Below are 22,071 nucleotides of genomic sequence, written 5' to 3'. Positions count from 1 at the left end.
TCACTCCACAGGGACTACACTAAAGCGCCAACCGCCGCCCTCACCGAGCCGGGTGCTTCCGGCCCAGCCTGATTGGCTCGAGCCCCCAAACGCCACTCGTTGATTGGCCCTGAGCAAGTCTCAAGAATTTCTAGACTTAGGCAGGCCAAGAGGCGCCGGAAAGATTTGGGGTTTCCCGCGGAAGCATTTTCCTTGAACTGGCTTTTTCCCCGTCCTAATCTTATCTCATCCCCTCGATCGAAAGCATCGGTCACTCGAGACCTGGGGACAACAGACAGCGCGTCAAGCGTCTCGGGAACCAACGTAGCTCCCGGGATCCTGACGCCCTCCCCCTCCCCCCCCCACGCCCCGCGCATTCTGGGTAACCGTCCGTTCGTATTCCCCAGTGGTTTCTCCGGAGCTAATCATTTGCCCCCGCCCACTCTCTTCCCAGAGAATTATGGGTATGGCCTTTCCTATCCCCGCCCCTTCCTGTTTTTCTGCCCAGAGGGTTCTGGGTAACAAGTAGGCCCCAGACTCTGGGAAAATTTTATATCCCTTCACCCCCTTTCTCCCAGAGGATTCTGGGTAGCTTTTCCTCCCATTACTGCCCCCCCCCTCGACCCCCACCCTGACCTTTCCCAGGTCCTCCTTACCCCAGGTGCGTCAGGGCTAAGCCAGGCAGGTAAGGGGAGGGGGGTGGGGGGGATGGTGTGGACGGTAAGGACGGTAAGGAAAGACAGTGTGTGGAGAAGAGGTACAGGGAAGAAATGGGACGGTAGGAGGTGAGGGTCTGTAGAGGGTGGAAGACCCCCTTGGTGATGAAGGTTGCCTGATTTCGCGGGTTACCTTACTCGGGTACCCAGGAAGGTCCGCAGGGGGGCTCCCTTCCCGACACGAACAACTCTTCCTCTCCCCCAGCAGACCAGGATGTCCCCTCGGGGTCTATCCTGCTAAAAGGTGGGACCAGGCCACTAGAAGGGGGCGGGGCTGGAGGGTGGGGGGAACCTTGCCCGCTTGCACTGTCGTCATGAACTTTGAGGACCTGGATCCTGGCCTGACGGAGTATGCTCCAGCCCTGCATCCCACCCTGGACCCTGTCCTGGATGCCCACCTGAACCCCAGTCTGCTGCAGAATGTGGAGCTGGACCACGAGGGCGTGGGCCTGGAGGCTCTGTCCGTCTCCGAGTCCGTGCACATCATGGAAGGCGTCTACTCGGAGTTGCACAGCGTGGTGGCCGAGGTGGGCGTGCCCGTCTCCGTCTCACACTTCGACCTCCACGAGGAGATGCTGTGGGTGGGCAGTCACGGGGTAAGATACACGCCGCTTTGTGCCCATTGAAGTTGGCAGCCTGGCCAGAGGTTCAAGGACCTCACGGAGCTTTAGAGTGGATTAGGGGTAGGGAGATGACGGATACCCGTTCTGTTAAGCCAGTAAGGGAACAGTTGGGAAGTGAACTGGTATTCTTTCCCGGTTGGGTGGTTTATTTCCTGTGAGATTTACCCCAAGTTCTGGTCAGACTCCCCAAATAACTCCACCAGTCTAGGTTTTTGGGTTTTTGTTTGTTGTTGTTTTTTTGTCGAGGCAATGAGGGTTAAGTGACTTGCTCAGGGTCACACTGCTAGTAAGTGTCAAGTGTCTGAGGCTGTATTTGAACTCAGGTCCTCCTGAATCCAGGGTCGGTGCTTTATCCACTGGGCCACCTAGCTGCCCCCGCCAGTTTAGTTTTACAGCCATTTGAATCTTAATTCTTTATTCTCCCTCTCACATATGTACTTATGTAATCATAGGATTTTTTTTGGTACATATTTTTGTTATTCAGTCATGTCTGACTCATTGCGATTCTATTTGGGGTTTTCTTGACAAAACTACTGGAGAGGTTTGACATTTCCTTCTCATTTTGCAGATAAGAAAACTGAGGCAAGCAAGGTTCAGTGACTTGCCCAGGATCATACAGCTAGTAAGGGTGCCAGGTCAAATTTGAATTCAGGTCTTCCTGACTCCAGACCTGATGCTCTATCCACTGCACCACCTAGCAGCCATTTGTACATATATGTCTATTATATATTTATTTATAATTCTAATCATTTTATATTCTAACCTAAGATCCGATAATTTGTGCTGGGAGGGTAGAGACCCTAACTAACCTCTGGAAACTCCCCAATTTCCTAGCTCCAAATAATAAGTGTTTAGTAAATATTTGTTGAATTAAACTGAAGTTTTTTGGATCTTGAGTGCCCAGTATACTGCTATATTATCCTTAGAGCTCAGTAAAGGATAATATGTTGTTTCTTGTATTCGAAAATAAAACTACTGAGCCACCAACAGAGCTTTGAAGTTTGTTTTTCCAAAAATATTTCTCCTGACCTATACACTCTCTTACCCAATCCCTTAATGACTGAAGAAAAGTTTCCAAAATGGGAGTTTCCGGGGTAGAACAAAAACTAACTATCCAATGTTGGATGAAACCCATGACTAAGATCTCCCTGTCACTCTTCTAACCAACTCACATAATTAGCTAAAGATAATAAATGATGGTAGACTCATCGAAAGCACCTAGCCTTGTACTTGAGTCGCCAGTAGACTCATAGAATTTAGAACAAGAAGAATCCTTAGAGATGATCATCTAGTCAATAATCTTTTTTTCAATTAATAGTGGTTTTCCCCCAATTACATGTAAGGATAGTTTTCAACATTCATTTTTGGAAGATTTTGAGTTCTAAATTTTTCTCCCTCTCCAAGACAGCAAACAATCTGATATAGGTACAGTCATGTTAAACATTTCCATATTAGTAATGTTTAGTAATCTTATTTTTTTTGGGGGGGGGAAATCACCTTTATTTTTTTTTAATTTTGTAATAAATATTTTTATTTGTAGTTTTGGGGTCCAATTTTTATCCCTTCTTCCTCCCCCCTAGAGGGGCAAACAATCAGATATGGGTTATACATTAAGTAATCTTATTTTAAAGATGAAGAAAAAAGCCTCAGAGAAGTTAAATGATTTTGTTTTAGGTCACGCAGCCAATAAATGATGGAGTTGGAACTGAAATCCAGGTCTTCTGATTTTCTAGTTCAGAGCTCTTTTAAATAAGTAATTTCCTATTTGCTCTAAGTCATAACAAAACCACCTAAATGTTTATTTAAATGTATTTTTAAAATCTTCAGTATATAATTATTTGTAACAATTTGTCAATTACTCTTGATTTTGTGTTCCATCTTCATTCACCCGATCATATATTTTCTTGTTACATAGTCACAGTCTATGGATATACTAACCTATTTCTGCTTTCTTTGCTTAACAGTGTTTTCAGATGTCTTCCCATTTCTTTATGGTTTTCATACTTGATGTGATATTTCATTATGTTAACATTCCAGTTTTTTCCCCGCCATTCCCTAATCTTTGGGGGTTTAGTTTGTTTTCAGTTTTTGTTCTTTTTTTTTTTACAATAAAAAATGATGTTGGTATAAATATCTTCGAGCAAATAGATATTATTTCTTTTTTTTTTTAATTTTCTTAGGTCACATTGCCAATAAGGGATTATTAGGTCAAAGGATGTTTTTATTTTTATAAAATTCTGCAGTCTGCTGCCTGCCATGACCTAGTCCTTCCTTCCACCCTGAATGTATATGTTACATATACATGGGGAAAGTCTAACGCTAGATTTATCACCACCCAAAAGTGGTCTGCTTCAGTGATCAAAAACTTCTCTTTTTCACTTATTATTCCATTTCTCTCCCTATGCTTCTGTCTTCTCAACAATATCTCTAAATTTCTTCATTCCTTAGTACTCTCCCAAACTGTCACCTTGATTTGGCTGCACTTTCCTCCCTTCCCAATAATGACCCGATAGTTAACCAGTTTAAATTTAAACTATCTCCTCCTTGGCAGTCCCTTGACCCATACCCTCATTAGTGCTCACACCTTGCCAAGGCTCAGTCTTGAATGACTACCACCATCACCTCCTTTACTCCTCTTCAAATGGTATTGAATAAGTTGAAGGAAATCATGATCCTGAACTGACTGGGTCCATTACAGATTGATGTTATCTGAGCTAGGCCCCTCCCTCAATAAAACAATCCTTTTGCTTCTTTCTAATTCTTTAACCCATTCCCCACAGAGATGGTTCTGAACCTCTTCTCTTTTCAAGTGTCACCATTAGCATATGACCTCATTTCATACTTTTAGTGGGGGGGCCATGGCTTGTTATGAATTCCCTGTTTTTTTCTCTACATCTCAAAATCCTCCAGGAGGCAGCTAGGTGGCACAGTGGATAGAGCACTGGCCCTGGATTCAGGAGTAACTGAGTTCAAATTCTGCCTCAGACACTTGACACTTACTAGCTGTGTGACCCTGGGCAAGTCACTTAACCCTCACTGCCCTGGAAAAAAAAAAGAAGTTAAAATGTATGATAAGAAGTGGTTCTTCTCAAGACCAACATCTCTACATCTACCATTGATCCTAGATTACCCTTGTAATCCCCCCCTTCCACATACACACCTTCTCCTGAATCTTCACTGTTATTTATTGGTTCCTTCCCTATTGCTTAAAACATGCCTGTCTCTCTCATCTTGGGGGAAAAAAATGCAACAAAACACTAGACCCTACAAATAGAGATTCAGATCTCTCCCCTCCTTCACACCAAACTCACTTCTTGGTTCTTGCAGTGGTCATCCTCTGACTTCAGAACTAATCCTTTAACTGGAACTATTTTCTCTCCCTCTCCCTCCCCCCCCCCCATTACCAGTGAGCTTATAATTGCCTAATCGTTTTTGCCTTTTCTCAGTCTTCATCCTTTTTGATCAAAGCACCATTTGGCACTGTTGACTATGCATTCCTGGGTTTTCATAATACTAATCTCTTAGTTTTACTCCTGCTTGATAACTCTTTAGCATTCTTTGCTGGTTCACTGTCTAGACTAGACTAGACCCTCTTCTCTTTTTTTTCTATACCCTTCACTTAGTGAAACTCATCAGCTCCCATAGGCTTAATGATCATCTCTATTTAGAAAATTCCCAAATCTTTATCTAGTCCAGTTTCTTTTCTGAGCTCCATTCATGCATCTCCAATAGCTATTTGGGGGGGGGGGAGCAATGAGGGTTAAGTGACTTCCCCAGGGTCACAGAGCTAGTAAGTATCAAGTGTCTAAGGCCAGATTTGAACCCAGGTCCTCCTGAATCCAGGGCTTTAACCACTGTGCCACCTAGCTGTCCCTCCAACAGCTATTTCTAACTGGAAGCACCTCAAATTCAAAATGTCCACAAGAGAACTTGTGATCTTTCCTTAAAATTTATCCCCTTTCTAAACATACCTGTATCTAAGGGGCAGCTAGGTGGCGCAGGGGATAGAGTACTGGCCCTGGATTCAGGAGGACCTGAGTTCAAATCCAGCCTCAGACACTTGACACTAGCTGTGTGACCCTGGGCAAGTCCCTTAACCCCAATTGCATCCCACACAAAAAAAAAAGAAAAAAGAAAAGAAAGAAATCATAATACAACATACCTGTGTCTATTGAGGGTACCACTGTCCTTCTAATCACCCAGGTTCACATCTTGTCATCCTGAACTCTTCAGTATCTCACACTTCCATCTTTCTGTCTTCGTAGTATCCTTCCTATCCCTTTCCTCTCTACTTAAATGACTAACCACCACCAAGTTTAAGCCTCCACCAACTTTCCCGTGAGCTACTGCAAAAGCCTTCTAACTGATCTCCCTGCTTCAAGGCTCTCCTGTTTCTGGTCCATCTTCCAAGTATAGGTCTGATCAGGTCACTCTTCCTAGTCAGTAAACTCCATTGGTTCCCTGGTGCCTCTAGATAAAAATAGAAGCCTCTCTGTTTGCCTTTTAAAGCCCTTCACACCCTGGCCCCGACCCACTCTCCCAGCCTTGTAATAGAATGCTCCTCACCCCCCCCATATACACAATATGGGTTGGCCAAACTGGCCTCCTTGCTCTACTCTCCACATATCCATTCCATCACCCTACTCTGCTCTTCCACCTCAACTCTGCCTCTTAGAATACCCTATTTTCTTCAAGACTACTCAGGCACCACCTTCAATCTGAAGACTTACCCCCAGCCACTAGTGCTCTCCCCATCAAAAGTTTACATTGTATTTGTATATTTGTCTATATATTGCCTCATCTAATAGCATATAAATTTCTTATGGGCAGAGATTTTCGTTTTTGTCTTTGTCTCCCTCGAGCCTAGTGCACAGTAGGCTTTTGGGGGGGGTAGGCTTTTAATAAATGATAGTTAATTGATTGTTAATTTGCTTTTCTGTTCAAGGCCTTTTTCTGCTACAGCATGCTATAGTGAAGGGAAGAAGGGGGAGCCAGCTGTCATAGCCTTGTTCTTTGATTCAGTGTATGTCTCTTTCTGCCTTTTTCCTTCTTCTAGGGCCACGCCACCTCATTCTTTGGCCCAGCCCTGGAACGCTATTCATCCTTCCAAGTCAATGGCAGTGATGACATTCGGCAGATCCAGAGCCTGGAGAATGGTGTTCTTTTTCTTACTAAGAACAACTTAAAGTACATGGCCCGTGGGGGACTCATTATTTTTGATTACCTGTAAGTGGCTCCCTAGCCCTGAACTGATCAAGAAAACCTGAAGCCTTCTCGCTAGCCATCATTCACTGTGGGATGGCTCAGGGTCAAGGTTGGGGACTTTGGGCTAGAAACCTAAGGTATCTGGATCCTTAACCCTTTCCCTGCCTTCACAGCCTGGATGAGAGTGAAGACATGCACAGCCTCCTCCTGACTGAGAGCAGCACCCTACTTGTGGGTGGACTACAAAACCATGTGCTGGAGATTGACCTCAACACTGTCCAGGAAACACAGAAGGTGCTGGCCTAGGCAAGGAAGAGCTGTGGGGGAAGCTTAGGATCATCTCTTCCCAAGAGCTCAGAGGCCTGGCAGGGAAGAAAGTGCTTGGGCTGGGACCTTGCCTAAGATGGGGGTTCTGCTCCACTGCTGGGAGAGAGTGGATGATGTGGGGATCATTCTGTTTCTAGACTTTTCCTTCTGCTTCCTTCCCCAGTATGCCGTGGAGGTGCCGGGCATCACTATCATGAGGCAGTCGAGTCGCTTTTTCTTCTGTGGCCACACATCTGGCAAGGTGCCTGTTCTCTCTCATGTTGGTGTCCAGGCCACCTCTAGCCTGGCTCTTAACTGTTGTTGTTTTTCTTTCCCTTATCTACCTCTAATTTAAAAAGAAAAACAAAACTCTCTCTTTTTTTTTTTTACGGGGCAATGGGGGTTAAGTGACTTGCCCAGGGTCACACAGCTAGTATGTGTCAAGTGTCTGAGACCGGATTTGAACTCAGGTACTCATGAATCCAGGGCCGGTGCTTTATCCACTGCGCCACCTAGCCGCCCCCTGAAAAACAAAACTCTTAAAACCAGTATGTATAGTCAGGCAAAAAAAATTAACACACCATCCATTTACAAAAATGTGTGTCTTGTTCTGCTTCTTGAATCTAATCACCTCTGTCAGGAGGGGGCAGCATCATTCATCATCATTCCTCTGGAATCATGGTTCATCATTGCATTGTTCATAGTACTTAAGTCTTTCATAGTTGTTTGTGTTTACAGTGTTGTGATTGTATAAATTGTTCTGTTTACTTCACTCTGTATCAGTTCATATAAGTTTTCTCCTGGTTTCTCCAAAACCATGTCTTTCATAATTTCCTATGGCACCTTAGTATTCCATTATAATTTGTTCAGCTATACTCCAGATGGCGGTACTCCCTTAATTTCTATTTCTTTGCCATCACAAAAAGGACTGATAGAAACCTTCTCTTGATTTCCTTGGGGTATAGCTAAGGTATAAAGCACAGTTGAGTCACTTTGGGAGTGTAGTTCCAAACTGGTTTCCAGAATGGCTGGACCAATTCACAGCTTCAGTATACAGCGTAATTAATGTGCCGTTCTCCTGAAGTCCCTCCAGTCCGGGCTTCTCTCTGACCGGCTGCTTGTCTTCCTGTTGACCACTAGCCTTACTGGATCATTTTCTTCCAGATTTTGGTTGGTTTTCTTTCAGTATACCAGGTGCCATGGAAGCAAGGGAGCAGTCAGGTAGTCTCTTTGAGTTCCTCTCTTTCTCAGCTTCTCCTTTTATTCTCTTCTCAAATGGGTTCCCTAGATCTTGAGGGCTGCCTCTTCTCATTAGGAATGGGTAGGTGGCAGATATCATTCGTTCTTCTTCTTCCTGACTTGCATGATTGCATTACTCCTCTTATAGGTGTCTCTTCGGGATCTTCGGACTTTCAAGGTGGAGCATGAATTTGATGCCTTCTCAGGGAGTTTGTCAGACTTTGATGTGCATGGCAACCTGCTGGCAGCCTGTGGCTTCTCTAGCCGCTTGAGTGGTTTGGCCTGTGACCGATTCCTCAAGGTGTATGATTTGCGAATGATGCGAGCCATCACGCCACTACAAGTGCATGTGGACCCTGCCTTCCTTCGCTTCATCCCCACTTATACCTCCCGCCTGGCCATCATCTCCCAGACAGGTACACAGTGATGGGCAAAAGGGAATTTCTTTAGAGAGATGAACTGGATGGTAATGGGGGGGCGGGGGGTGGGGGGTGGGGGTGGGGGAGGTAGCAGAGCTAAACCTGCCCTAGGAGAAGGGCCTCTCTGGTGGGTTGTAAAGTCTGCCTTAAAGCTATAATACCCAAGGACACAGGAAGAGGAAGAAGATGGCAGTGTTTAGTGATAATGGATCAGGCTGCTACTTGCTATGGGGTCTCTCTGTAGGTGGGTAAATCCCTGCCCATTACCAGAGTGAGGACATGGCCCTTCTCAGCCTTGCTCATGGCTGGGTGTGCTTGGTAGTTCAGTATTTTCCATGGGAGCTCATGTCTTCACTTTTTCTTTCCAGGGCAGTGTCAGTTTTGTGAGCCTACAGGCCTGGCCAACCCAGCAGACATCTTCCATGTGAATCCTGTGGGGCCTTTGCTGATGACATTTGATGTGTCAGCTAGCAAGCAAGCCCTAGCCTTTGGGGACTCAGAGGGCTGTGTACACCTCTGGGCTGATTCTCCTGAGGCGTCTTTCAACCCCTACTCCCGTGAAACTGAATTTGCCCTACCTTGCCTTGTTGACTCACTGCCACCCCTGGACTGGAACCAGGATCTACTGCCTCTCTCTCTCATCCCAGTTCCACTCACCACTGACACTCTTCTCTCTGACTGGCCAGCTGCTAACTCTGCTCCTGCTCCCAGGTAATTGCTTACGTCTGGGTCAGATGGAGGGAGGCACCAGGACACTGGTATTCTTACTCTTAATTGCTCTGTCACTGCCCCATCTATTAGCTAGTGTCCCCCTTTTCTTTGGCATCAGTTTTCCCCTTTCTTTGGGACTTGGGAATTGGACAGTTGTGGGCCCCATGACCCCTTAAGCCCCAGAGCTATGCTGCATTTTAGGCGGGCACCACCTGTGGATGCAGAGATTCTGCGCACCATGAAGAAGGTGGGCTTCATTGGCTATGCACCCAATCCCCGAACCAGGCTTCGTAACCAGGTGTGTATGAGAGGAGATGAAAGGGAGAAGCCTCAACTCCAGCTCTTCACTTTGTGCTACCTTGTTCCCCTTTGTTTTGCTTCTCTAACAACCTTGTAGCTGCTATTTTCACTAAAGAGCATTTTTTTTAATGCTTACTATGTATGTGTATGAAGATTATAGAAATTGAATTGGAAAACCTTGAATGCCAGGGTAAAGATTTTAGACTTTGTCCTCTAAGTAGTAGACAGCTATGGAATAAAGAAGTGATGATAGGGGCAGCTAGGTGGCTCAATGAATAATGCACTGGCCCTGGATTCAGGAGGACCTGAGTTCAATTCCGGCCTCAGACACTTGACACTTAGTAGCTGTGTGACCCTGGGCAAGTCACTTAACCCTCATTGCCCTGGAAAAAAAAGAAAAGAAGTGATGATAAAAGCAGTTTTTTAGGGAGATCTAATTCCAATGTCATTATAGAGGATGACCTGGCATCAAGGAACCAGTTGGGAAATTATCAAATAATGCAATTGTGAATTGATCAAAGTCCTGAACCAAGGCTGTAGAAATAGGAAGGAAGGGTCTGAGTCAAGGGATGTTACGAAGGATGATTGACAAGATTTGGTAAGTGGTCATAAGGGGTGAGGAAGGTGATGTCAGAATCAGAGGCGATAGAGATTTCTGCCTTCACGCTTTTCCTTCCGATTAGATTCCTTACCGCCTAAAGGAGCTGGATAGTGAGTTTGACAACTTCAGCCAGGTTCCTGAGTCACCTATAGGTCGGGAAGAGGAGCCACATCTCTACATGGTCTCCAAAAAATACCGAAAGGTGCTGAGGGCAGGGAAAGGGAGGGGTGCCTGTGCTGGTATTATCCCTTGGGAGGTAGGGAGAAGCAGTACAGTAGGAAAGGATGGGAGAGGCCAGAGGTGTTAGTCTGTTACATGAGTTACCTGGGCAGGAATGGTAGGACTCCCCCTACCCTAAACTCAGAGATGTTCCAAGGAACATACAGGTTCCTTGGCAGCTAGGGAACTACCTACTTACTCCGCCTCTCACTGGAGTTATGTGTTCTTCATTCCAGGTGACCATCAAATACTCAAAGCTGGGCCTAGAGGATTTTGACTTCAAGCACTACAATAAGACATTGTTTGCTGGGCTGGAGCCTCACATCCCCAATGCCTATTGTAACTGCATGATCCAGGTACGGGCTGAGGCCCACTGACTGAGTGTGCCTACAGCTAAGTGCTACTCAGCCTATTTATTGCTAGATCCTGAATCTCTGTCGCTAGACTCATTTCCCCATGGCTTCTACTGCCCCTTTTCCTAGGACGAGAGTTCTTATCCTGGGGCCCGTGGATGGATTTCAGGGAGTATGTAAACTTAGATGGAGAAAAATTATATCTTTGTTTTCATTAATCTCTAACTGAATTTAGTATTTCCTTCAATTATGTTTCTGAAAAAGAATCCAGAGGATTCCCCAAACTGGCATAGAGGTGCAGAACCCATGTCTTAGGATATCCGAGTCTGTTGCTTCGGTGATTCTTCTGCTCTGCCCCATTGGCCTTTCCTCACTCTGGAGTTGTTGTTCTGCCCTTCCTTCTAGGTCTTGTACTTCCTGGAGCCTGTCCGCTGTCTAATCCAGAACCACCTGTGCCAGAAGGAGTTCTGCCTGGCCTGTGAGCTGGGTTTCTTGTTCCACATGTTGGACCTGTCTCGTGGTGATCCGTGTCAGGTTAGAGGCCACCCACCTAGTGGAGACATAAGGCTTCTTTCTCTGTGCCAAATTCTTAAGATTTAGAAGCCATCTTTTCTTCCAGGGCAGTAACTTCCTGAGGGCATTCCGTACCATCCCTGAAGCCTCAGCTCTCGGCCTAATCCTGGCTGATTCAGATGAGGTTTCAGGCAAGGGCAATCTGGCCAGGCTCATCCAGAGATGGAATCGTTTTATTCTGACACAGCTACACCAAGATATGCAGGAACAGGAAGGCCCGCAGGCTTACAGGGGTGCAGGAGGCAGGTACAGGACAGGAACATGGGGGTCCCCTCAGGTGTGTGGTCCTTTCAGCCCCTTGATGTACATGAGTGCCTTTCCCTAATAGCTGTTTTCTCTTTGCCTCTAACAGCTTTTGTTCATCGGGAGACTCGGTCATTGGGCAGCTCTTCAGTTGTGAGGTGGAAAACTGTAGCCTTTGCCGATGTGGCAAAGAAACAGTCCGTGTGTCATCTACCCTGCTCTTCACACTCTCCTATCCTGAGAGCCACAGTAGCGGTATAGCCCTGCTCAAGGGGTTTGGGGATGCTGCCTCCTGACTCAACAGGCGTGGTGGACACGGGAGGGGGTAGGAGAGACAGTTGGTGACCATTGCCAAAGGACTATAGAGTTGGGGAAGCAGCTAGATAGAGTGACTGACCTCATTTTTCTTCAGATAAGGGTATGAAGAACTATGACTTTGCTCAGGTATTGAAGAGAAGCATCTGCTTAGAACAGAACACACAAGCTTGGTGTGAGAACTGCGAGAAGTATCAGCCCACAGTGAGTAGCACATGGATGTTAGACTTGCCTTCCTGCCTTGTCCAGGGTTATCCATATCCTTATCCTTATTCTCACCAACACCTACACTGGTGATTCAGTCCACTCTAGGACCAAGTGGGATAACACCTGGAGGCACTAGCCTGAGGTTTTAGGACAGGAGACATTAACCTGGTTATTTATCCCAGCCCAAACTTTCTACCTTTCAGATTGTCTCATCTCCCAGTTTCCTTCCCTAGGTCCAGACCCGCAATATTCGCCATCTTCCAGATGTCCTAGTTATCAACTGTGAAGTCAAAAGCTCTAAAGAAGCTGATTTCTGGAAGATGCAGGCAGAGGTGAGGTCTGAAGCAGGGCTGGGAAACGGGGATGTGGGAGGACTTTCTGGTTTCTTCCTAACACCGCTACCTATCCCTGGGCCTTTTTGAGCAATTTGCTTCAGTAGGGTTCAATTTCTCTTTTTCTGTCCAGTTTGCCTTCAAGATGGCAGTAAAGAAGGCAGGTGGGGAGATCCCTAAAAACAAAGAGAGTGCTCTGGCTGATTGGTAGGTATTGGCCTACCATGTACTGGTGGCTGAAATGCTGAAATATTGATGACTCCTGTTATCTCAGGCAGAATTTCTAACTCCGTTCCACAATTGGTTGTCTGGCAGGAAGGACCTAGGAAGTCCAAAGGGGCGGCCTTTGTGTACTTCCATCGAGGAGCTAAAGAATGTCTGGCTTCCATACTCCCTTCAGATGAAGCTGACAAAGAACAAGGGGTTGGATGTCAGCAACTGGACTGATGGGGATGAGGTACTGGTGCTGGAAGGACTAGGAGGGAGAAGGAGGGATTCTCAAAGGAAAGGAGCCACTTCAGCATCTAAGAGGCCTCCTTGGTTCTTGCGCCATGTCCTCTGTCCTTGTTTCTTTCCATCTGTACCTTTTCACCTAGCTGAGCAACTTGGGTATTCCCTTCACAGCAGAGCCCCCTCAGGGAAGAGGAAGATAATGTCTATGTGTATGACCTAATGGCTACTGTGGTCCACATTCTGGATTCCCGAACAGGGGGCAGCCTGGTGGGGCACATCAAAGTTGGGGAGACCTACCACCAGCGCAAAGAGGTGAATTATATGGCATTGGAAGGAGGTTCTTTCATACTGTTTCTACTTTTTGGGTTTTTTTTTTCTATTTTGAGGTTTTCCCCTTGTGCTCTGATACTTCTTTCACAACATGACTAATGCAGAAATATGTTTAATGTGATTATACCTATATAACCTATATCAGATTGCTTTTGGAGGGAGGAAGAAAAATCTGGAACTAAAAATCTTATGAAAACAAATGTTGAAAACTATCTTAACCTGTAACTGAAAAACAGTAAAATACTTTTGTGATTTAGAAATAAAATTAAATAAAATAAAAAATAAAAAAAGGAAGGAGGTTCTTAAGATGGTAGCCATAGTGCAACTTTCCTCATCCCAGGGTGGACCCACTGTGGTCAGACATTTGCTGTCCCTTTTTCCTTTATAGGGTGTCACTCACCAGCAGTGGTACCTCTTCAATGACTTCCTTATTGAACCTGTGGATAAGGTTAGTCTTCTCATCTCCAACTTAGAAAAGCTCCAGCCACACCTAGGGGAGGAGGGATGGGTTTCCACTTGTATGACAAAGATTCAGCAAAGCTGAAAGTTCATGCCTTTCATCGAGAAAAAAGCAGAGGGTTGGTCCAGAGACAGTAAATGATTCTTCCATTCCACAGTGTGAGGCTGTGCAATTTGACATGAGCTGGAAGGTGCCCGCCACCTTATATTATGTCAAGAGGAACCTCAACACCAAATACAACCTGAGCAGTGAGTGGTACAGGGTGGGCAAAGGATATGGGTAGTTTAAACTGGGACCTCTGGCAGCTGTAAGAGATTAAGGACATTTCTTAGTAGTTTTTGGATTACTGTTTAATGTCAGGAGACACTGTAGAAATTCCTGCTTATCAGCTTAACTAAGGTTAAAGATACCAGGGCAAAGGTTTTACTTTGGCAAATAGATCCACAAATTTGGGCCCAAATTGTTCTCAGCTGTCCTCACCCCACAATGAGCCAAGTGATTCTCCCTTTTCACCAACCATCCAGCTATTCTGCTCCTTTTGCTTGGCCCCATTGCTTCCCACCCTCTCCACTTCCTATGAATAGTCTCAGTATTTTACTTCCTATCTGTCCACAAGCTGTGAACACCCTCCTACCCTTTCTTCTTCTCTCTTTTTGGCCCTGAGCTAACTGAACTAGGACCCTGACTTTGAAATTCTTATTTCATCCCTCAGCCCCTTCTTCAGCCTCTACTTTGTGTATTTCCTGATAACTCCCTGGCTTGACCTCTCCATCAGCCTGTCCACCAGGCTTCATTCCCTCTACTTATGTGCTTTGATTACTGAGGGGCCACGATGCAGACTCAGAGTCCCCAGTCACCCTGAGCCTCCTTCCCCTCACCACTCCCCATCCTTGCCCTGGCTGTCTGCCCCTCTGCCCTCCAGTCAAGAACCCTATTGAAGCAAGCGTGCTGCTGGCCGAGGCCTCACTGGCCCGGAAGCAGCGCAAGACCCATGCTACCTTCATCCCACTGATGCTGAGTGAGATGCCACAGGCCGGGGACCTGGTGGGCCTGGATGCTGAATTTGTCACCCTTAATGAGGTAACTGGGCCCAGACATCTATGGGGACTTGAAGCATAACTCTGAGGTGCACAGGTGGGATAGACAAGTCTATAAGAACCTTCTCTCTCCTGCTCCCATAGGAGGAGGCAGAGCTACGCAGTGATGGCACCAAATCCACCATCAAACCAAGCCAGATGTCAGTAGCTAGAATCACTTGTGTCCGGGGCCAAGGGCCCAATGAAGGTGTTCCCTTCATCGATGACTACATCTCTACACAGGAGCAGGTATCAGAAGACTTGAGAGCTTGGATAGAGGAAGAACCTGTGTTCTCTCTCCTGCCTGGGATGACTTTTTCTGATCTTTGCCTCCTAGGTGGTGGATTACTTGACCCAGTACTCAGGGATAAAGCCTGGAGACCTTGATGCTAAGATTTCCTCTAAGCACCTTACCACTCTCAAGTCTACCTACCTGAAACTTCGCTTCCTTATAGATATTGGTGTCAAGTTTGTGGGTCATGGACTGCAGAAGGACTTCCGGGTCATCAATGTCATGGTTCGGACTAGACTTTCCCTGAGTATTTGGGGGGCAGTGGGGTTGTAAAGGTAAGGGGACAGGATGGGGAGTACGTTTCTGGAGTTTGAGTTCTCCTTGTGGTACTAACGATGGGAACTGGGTGTCTCAGATTTTAACTTCCCACTTTCTCAGCCCTTAAATTCCCACTTTCATCTTTGCTAGGTGCCCAAAGACCAGGTCATTGATACTGTCTACCTCTTCCACATGCCCCGAAAACGAATGATCTCCTTGCGCTTCCTTGCTTGGTATTTCTTGGGTGAGTTGCCATGTTTTACAGTTCCTCGAGGTGAAATTGTTGGAGGAAAATGAGGAGGTGTGGGGGAGAGAGGAAGAAGAAGGACTTTGGTTAGTGACAGCAAAATATAATTGTGGCATATAATAGGAGCAAGGGACTGAACTCTAAAAAGCGCCTTAAGAAAAATCATCAGGTTCTCACTTTACAGATAAGGAACCAAGCATAGAGGAGTTAAATGATTTGCCCAAAGTCACAGGTAGTAAATAGCAGCGCTGGGATTTAAACCCAAGTCCTCTGACTGACTGGGTGCTTTTTCTTCTACTTCATGTAATGATTAAAAAGGCCCAGGAATGGTTCCATCTGTGCTGTAGGGGAGTTAATTTGCTCCTTTCCTAAGGAAACCTCAGGGAAAAGGAGGGGTTCATAGTGGTAGATCTTTGTCCCTTCCACTACCCTCTCCTCAGATCTCAAGATCCAAGGTGAGACCCATGATAGCATTGAGGATGCCCGGACAGCTCTTCAACTTTACCGAAAATATCTGGAGTTAAGCAAAAATGGCAGTGAACCAGAGGCTTTCCACAAAGTCCTCAAGGGGCTTTATGAGAAGGGCCGGAAAATGGATTGGAGGGTTCCTGAGCCTGATGGCCAGGCAAGCCCCAAGAGTAAGATTTGGGATAGGGGGAATGCGGGTTTGGTTCTGGGGGTGGGTGTGTGTGTGTGTGTTTTATATACTGAGAGAGAGTACTCCCTGTGAATGGATCCCCCACTACCTTAGAAAGAAGTTCATTCCTCCTGCAATTCCTGTTTCCCCCTCCCTGGCCTGGCCCAGACCATGCATTGCTCCCTTTTTCCTCTGCATGAAGAATTCTAAGTGCTAGCTCCTGGTCACTTAAAGGGCCATGTTCTCATCCTTGTGTCTGACAGGTTCAGCCGTCTTCTCCACAGTGCTGGCGCTCTGACTGCTCTTTTCCAGCCACATCCTTCCATCCCCCCTCCTGGAGTGCTCTGTGGCCACACAACAGAAGCAGCATCAGGGAGAGGTGGTTCCTCCAGTTGCCGGTCCTCTGCCTCCCCCTCTCCAGCACTGCCCTGGGGACAGGGCCTAGGCCCCAGGCCCCAACTCAGACCTATAGGGACTCTGCTGATGGTGCTATTATTAGAACTGTTGGAATTTCCTTGGTGCAGCTAGGATGTTACAAAATATGCAGGAGCTGAGCTCCCTCTATCCCTGTGGCAGCACACATGGAGAGCAAAACCTGGAAACTGGCCCACAAAGGAAGCAGCGGTACCATGAATTAGCACAGAATTTTCAGTCCCTAGCTGGCTAGGGACAGTAGTGCGGGGAAATGACAGGACAGGTCCCTGGTTCTGGACTTAGGTATAGAGGTTTGGAGGATGCGCGAGGTACCGCTTCAGGGGCCAGAGCAAAAAAACACAAGGGCATTGCTAAGGGCCTTTTGTGTCCCAGGCCTGTGATCATTTGGCTGCAAAGCTCAGCAGGGTTTCTCCTGCTGACACCCTCTTCCTAAGCTTTCTCTGCAATGAAATGTTTTATAAAATAAAAGCAAAAATCTCAGTGGTGGAGTGTAACTGGCCCATCTTTGCGGAGCAACGGGGCAGCAAATTCATTACTCCTCCCCTCTCTCTAACTTGAATCGGATTCTTAGTGGGGAGGGGGTGACCGAGGCAGATCGGATTGGCTGGGGCTCCCCCCCCCCTTATCCTCCCACCTCCCACCCCCTTTCCTGGAGGGTGTACGGGAAGCCCAGTGCCAGATGGCGGGAGCTCGCGTTCGGTGCAAAGCTTCTCGGGAATTGTAGTTCTCCCGTTCCCGCTGCACCTAGGGCCCGCCCCTCACCTGCTAGTCCGCACTCCTCCAGGCTCCGGCTTCGGCCTCGCCCCGCCCGCCCCTCGGGCCACGCCTCCGCCGGACTACCTCCTACCCCTGCCACGCAGGTCCAGCCGCCGCTGCTGGACCGACGAAGTTACGCTGCGAGCCGCGGGGCTGCGGCGTCCGTGTGCGCCGGGAGGCTGGGCCCCCCCGGGCGAGTGGACGGGCCGCGTGGCTGCGGGCGTGGAGTCGGGCGGCCCCGGCCGTGCGCGGCGTCGAAGAGCTCCGTCGCAGCCCGATCCGCCGAGCTCGGCGCCTGGGTAGGGGGTGCTGGGCTGACGTGGGGCGGCCCGAGGAGCTGGGGTGGGAGCGGCGCGGACCGGGCCGGGCCTGGGTCGGGTGAGGCCGGGAGGCGGGCTCAGGCGACCGGGGCCGAGTCATACATAGTCCGGGCCGCCGCTCTCAAGGGCCGCTCCTCTTCCCCACAGGCAGGCGGAGCTGCCCCGGCGCCGCGCGGACCATGGCTGGCCGCGGGGGGCTGACCCTGCTCCTGGCCGCCCTGCTGAGCAGCGCGTGTGCGCGGAGGAGCCAGGACCTGCACTGTGGAGGTAAAGGCCCAGGCCGGCCGGGCAGGGGGGGGAGGGAGAGGGGGAGAGGGAAAGGGGGCTGGAGCCGGGGAGGGGCCCGCCCCCAAGGCTTCTGGCTGCATTTGCTGCATCTTCCTTTGGGGACCCGGACACCTCCGGCAATCTGGAGAAACCTGCGGACCCTCCTCAAAATCACACTGTTTATTTAATATATAAAATTACACAGGAAACCATATCGAAATCCAGTTACCAGATTATTTTTCACGTCCAAGTTCAGGGACCTCCTGAAATCTGTCCACTGACCCTTTGGAAGTCTGTGACCCCAACTTAAAAACCGCTTGATTTATGGGGCAGCTAGGTGGCGCAGTGGATAGAGTACTGGCTCTGGAGTCTGGAAGACCCGAGTTCAAATGCAGCCTCAGACACTTGACACGAACAAGTCACTTAACCCTGATTGCCTCACAAAAAAAAGAAAAAGAAAAACTGCCTGATTTAAATGTTCTCTAAGGCTGATAATTCACGATGCTCCTCCGCTCCCCTTCCTCCAGCTTGCAGGGCTCTTGTGGATGAGCTAGAGTGGGAAATTGCCCAAGTAGACCCCAAGAAGACCATCCAGATGGGTTCCTTTCGTATCAACCCCGATGGCAGCCAGTCATTTGTGGAGGTAATTCATATTTTCTCCAAAATTAAATAGCCCCATCTATTCTGGGCAGGGCTGAGGATCTATCCCAGCAGAAGGGCTTTGATCTCATTAGGACTCAATGAGACACTGACTCAGAGAGTAGTAGGAAAGATTGGGCTATACCTAGTAACGGAGAAGATGTGTAAGGGTTACTCCCTAATGGCCAGGTTGGGGATTGGCTACTGGATGACAAAAAGAGGTCATCTTTTAGTCAGGAAGTTTACAATCTAGTTAGCTGAAAACACTGAGGAACACTTAATATTTATGTATACTTTTATTTATAAAGCAATTTATACTTTGAAATGGTTTTATACAATCATAATATCTGAGACTATTCTCCACAGGATGTATCTGCAAATGGGCCTTGGCACAAAGATGCTTGATTAGTGTTTGCTGAACTAATCCCCATCCATTAGAGCAATAAACAAAAATGAATGTTGTATAAACTGGGTCCATCGTTACTTACAGCATATAGGTAACAGAATAGTTAATCAGAGAAGACTTTCTAGAGAACATTAGTTTTGAATTAGGTTTCTGAAGGAAAGGAAGGATATGAATTTGGGAAAATCCCATCTGTGAAAGAATGCACAGAGATCAGTGGCAGCTAGGTGGCACAGTGGATAAAGCACTGGCCCTGGATTCAGGAGGATCTGAGTTCAAATCCAGCCTCAAGACACTAACTAGCTGTGTGACCTTGGGCAAGTCACTTAATCCTCATTGCCCTGCAAAAAAAAAAAAAGAATGCACAGAGATGGGAGGGATTGAGCTAGGCAGAGGATTTTTGTGTGTTGCCCTCCTAGGTGCCTTATGCCCGCTCAGAAGCCCACTTGACAGAACTGCTGGAACGGGTTTGTGAGCAAATGAAGGAATATGGGGAACAGGCTGACTCTACCACTCATCGAAAGAATTACATCCGGGTAGTGAGCCGGGACAAGAGAACTAATGAACCGGACATGGAGGGCATTCGAATTGATGGAGACATCAGAGCCAGCCTCAAGTTTGCGGTGAGAGCTAAAGACCAACCAGTGGGAGAGTGGGGGTTCAAGTGTTCTGAGATTGCCAGAGGATCCAAGGCAAAGAGTTAGTGTTGCTTTATTTTTTCATGTGGAAGTTGGGGCCTCCCTGCCAGCACCTCTCATTTTTTTTTCCCAACATGTCTTTTGTTTACTATTAGATCAACATAGTATCTTCTATGTTATGCCAAGATAAATGTACATTAATAATTATTATAACAGTTCACATTTATATAGTGCTATAAGATTTTTTTCCAAAGTCAGTTAAGTTTTATTACAACTGAGACTATAAAATAAATTCAATTTAATTCTAAAAGAAGTAAGCAGCTCTTTCTATATGCCCATCAGAATGGAAGGGGGCAGCTGTATGTAGCTACCACATAACTAGTATACATAATACTCCAAATAATAATTACAAAATGAAGAAAGTATGCATGTAATTATTTTTAAATAAACATTTTTATTTAAAATTTTGAGTTCCAAATTCTATCTGTCCCCCCCCTCCCTAAGGCGATAAGCAATTAGTTAGGTTATAAATGTAGCACCCCTCATTTTGACTTGTCCTTTGGGTTTACAGTGTGAGAGCATTGTAGAAGAATATGAGGATGAGCTCATTGAGTTCTTCTCCCGAGAGACTGACAATGTCAAAGACCGACTCTGTAGCAAACGTACAGGTAACCTTTCCCTGTCTTCACCTCTTCCTATTCTTGGCTACAGCCTGAGTTTTGTCCTTCCTTCCTTGGACACCTGGGTTTCATAATTGTCTCTTTACTCTTCACCTCCACTGTCCCCAGCTGCCAGTTCTTACTTTTTTCCTCCATCTCAGTGGCATGTCCCCATGTGGGATAAAGAGATGGGGAGTAGGAGTGGGAAGAGGTTTGGGGTAGGTTTGATATATAAACATATACTCCAAAGGATGGTTGAGGTTGCCTATGCCAACTTTTAATCTTATTTATATTTTTATGCATATATGTGCATGTCTGTCTGTGTATGTGCATATTCAGTGGAATGTATCAACATGATAGTATTTCTCTGTAAGATTTTGTTGTGTATTGTGCCTGCAGATTTGTGTGACCACGCCCTGCACATATCTCATGATGAGCTGTGACCTGTTGGAGCATTCCTTAACTCAGACCTGATGGACCACCCCCCCTCCCCCAAGGAGGGGAAAGGGGGCTTCAATGCCTTTTATATGATGTTTTTACTAAAATGAACCCCAAGAAAAGGAAGAAAAAAAAAAGAACCATCGTGCAAACTAAGTTGTGTCTTCCCACCAATCTCACTCCCTTGTATTACTTCTGGAACTGGGGGTCTATAGAAGAGGGACAGGAAAGGAATTTGAGAGTTGAGTTAGAATGAACATGGGAATGAATTATGAACTAGCTACCTCTCATGGGGGGCTGGTTTTATTCATTCATTTATTGAATGCTTACTCCATGATGGAGCTGGGTACAGTGTTCATTTGTTTCACAAAAATTACCTACAGTCTACTGTATGAGGCAGCTGAGAGACACAAACACACAGAAGAGAGGGTTTCTGCCCTTACATTTGAGTAGGCAGAATAAGCCTCTGTCATGCAGTTTTGGATTTTTTTTTTTTTTTAGTGAGGCGATTGGGGTTAAGTGACTTGCCCAAGGTCACACAGCTAGTAAGTGTTAAGTGTCTGAGGCCGGATTTGAACTCAGGTACTCCTGACTCCAGGGCCGGTGCTCTATCCACTGCGCCACCTAGCTGCCCCATGTAGTTTTAATATAAGTATGTGAGTGGTATGTGAACTCAGTTTAGGAACTTTCCATGTGAGGGATTAGGGAAGGCTTCATGGAATACATGGCATTAAGCTTTAAAAGATGGATAGGATGTCAGTAAGGAAAGATGAGGAGTAGTAGTTGGTGGGTGCACATTCTAGGCATGAAGAAGAGGTACCACAAAGGTATCAAGGTGGAAAAGCACAGGATGTGCTTATAAGGTGGCAGATAATCAGGTGTGGAGGAAGCATAGGGAACATGCTTGAGGAGTGGTGAGAAATAACACTGGAAAGGTAAGTTGGAACCAGATTGAGGAGGGCCTTGAAAACCAAGTTAAGGACTGGATGTTGGTAGGCATTGGAGTACATTAGACTAGCTGATGATGTCCATGTGCCAGAAACGCTGTGTTGGGGCAGCTAGATGGTGCAGTGGTTAAAGCACCGGCCCTGGAGTCAGTACCTGAGTTCAAATCTGGCTTCAGACATTTGACACTTACTAGTTGTGTGACCCTGGGCAAGTCACGTAACCCCCATTGCCTGCAAAAAAACAAACACAAACACTGTATACATAAACTGAAGGTGGGAAAGAGGAAAGGCACAGGAGGCTATATTAGCCTGGGTTGTGGGATGGGGACAGTAGAGTAAGAATGGACCTGGACTGGTTGAAAGAACTGAAATATCAGATGTCTGAGGCAATGGACATGGACATTGGAGAACAGTAGGAAAGTGAAGAGCAGGAATGGGACAAAGAGGGATTAATTCAGTTTTAGACATGCTGAGC

General features: G+C 46.8%; 2 protein-coding genes across 4 annotated transcripts; both read left to right on the top strand.

Annotated features, from left to right (window-relative positions):
• Positions 1–464: 464 nt before the first annotated feature.
• PAN2 (poly(A) specific ribonuclease subunit PAN2) lies at positions 465–17,012 on the top strand. 3 transcript variants are annotated; one of them, XM_043966625.1, is made up of 25 exons: positions 466–1,291; positions 6,375–6,544; positions 6,697–6,817; positions 7,014–7,091; positions 8,217–8,484; positions 8,856–9,198; positions 9,400–9,496; positions 10,182–10,301; positions 10,555–10,674; positions 11,077–11,205; positions 11,291–11,490; positions 11,597–11,742; positions 11,900–12,006; positions 12,243–12,341; positions 12,475–12,548; positions 12,657–12,798; positions 12,969–13,106; positions 13,513–13,572; positions 13,742–13,832; positions 14,507–14,664; positions 14,766–14,909; positions 14,998–15,177; positions 15,361–15,454; positions 15,898–16,095; positions 16,358–17,012. In XM_043966625.1, exons 1-25 carry the CDS (start codon positions 1,010–1,012, stop codon positions 16,390–16,392), a joined length of 3,594 nt encoding a protein of 1,197 aa, XP_043822560.1. In that variant the 5' UTR covers positions 466–1,009; the 3' UTR covers positions 16,393–17,012. The 3 variants fall into 3 exon arrangements, 2 of the variants coding, with proteins under 2 accessions (XP_043822560.1, XP_043822559.1); XM_043966624.1 differs by having other exon boundaries at positions 12,966–13,106; XR_006353261.1 differs by lacking the exon at positions 16,358–17,012 and having other exon boundaries at positions 465–1,291; positions 12,966–13,106; positions 14,998–15,227; positions 15,898–15,915.
• A 449-nt stretch (positions 17,013–17,461) lies between these two features.
• On the top strand, positions 17,462–20,805 carry CNPY2 (canopy FGF signaling regulator 2). The gene is made up of 6 exons (XM_043967903.1): positions 17,462–17,584; positions 17,753–17,872; positions 18,400–18,515; positions 19,334–19,537; positions 20,124–20,220; positions 20,611–20,805. Exons 2-6 carry the CDS (start codon positions 17,785–17,787, stop codon positions 20,652–20,654), a joined length of 549 nt encoding a protein of 182 aa, XP_043823838.1. The 5' UTR covers positions 17,462–17,584; positions 17,753–17,784; the 3' UTR covers positions 20,655–20,805.
• Positions 20,806–22,071: the final 1,266 nt, after the last annotated feature.

Source organism: Dromiciops gliroides, chromosome 5 (assembly GCF_019393635.1).
Source record: "Dromiciops gliroides isolate mDroGli1 chromosome 5, mDroGli1.pri, whole genome shotgun sequence".
Taxonomy (NCBI): Eukaryota; Metazoa; Chordata; class Mammalia; order Microbiotheria; family Microbiotheriidae; genus Dromiciops; species Dromiciops gliroides.
The sequence above is the reverse complement of the archived record's forward strand: the minus strand, read 5'-3'. Positions and strand labels throughout refer to the sequence as shown.

Coding starts and splice junctions, on each gene's coding strand:
- PAN2 (XM_043966624.1), top strand. CDS start 1,010: ATGAACTTTGAGGACCTGGATCCTGGCCTGACGGAGTATGCTCCAGCC. Junction 6,818..7,013: donor CTGTCCAGGAAACACAGAAG/GTGCTGGCCTAG, acceptor TTCCTTCCCCAG/TATGCCGTGGAGGTGCCGGG. Junction 15,455..15,897: donor CCTTGCTTGGTATTTCTTGG/GTGAGTTGCCAT, acceptor CCCTCTCCTCAG/ATCTCAAGATCCAAGGTGAG.
- CNPY2 (XM_043967903.1), top strand. CDS start 17,785: ATGGCTGGCCGCGGGGGGCTGACCCTGCTCCTGGCCGCCCTGCTGAGC. Junction 18,516..19,333: donor GCAGCCAGTCATTTGTGGAG/GTAATTCATATT, acceptor TTGCCCTCCTAG/GTGCCTTATGCCCGCTCAGA. Junction 19,538..20,123: donor GAGCCAGCCTCAAGTTTGCG/GTGAGAGCTAAA, acceptor TTGGGTTTACAG/TGTGAGAGCATTGTAGAAGA.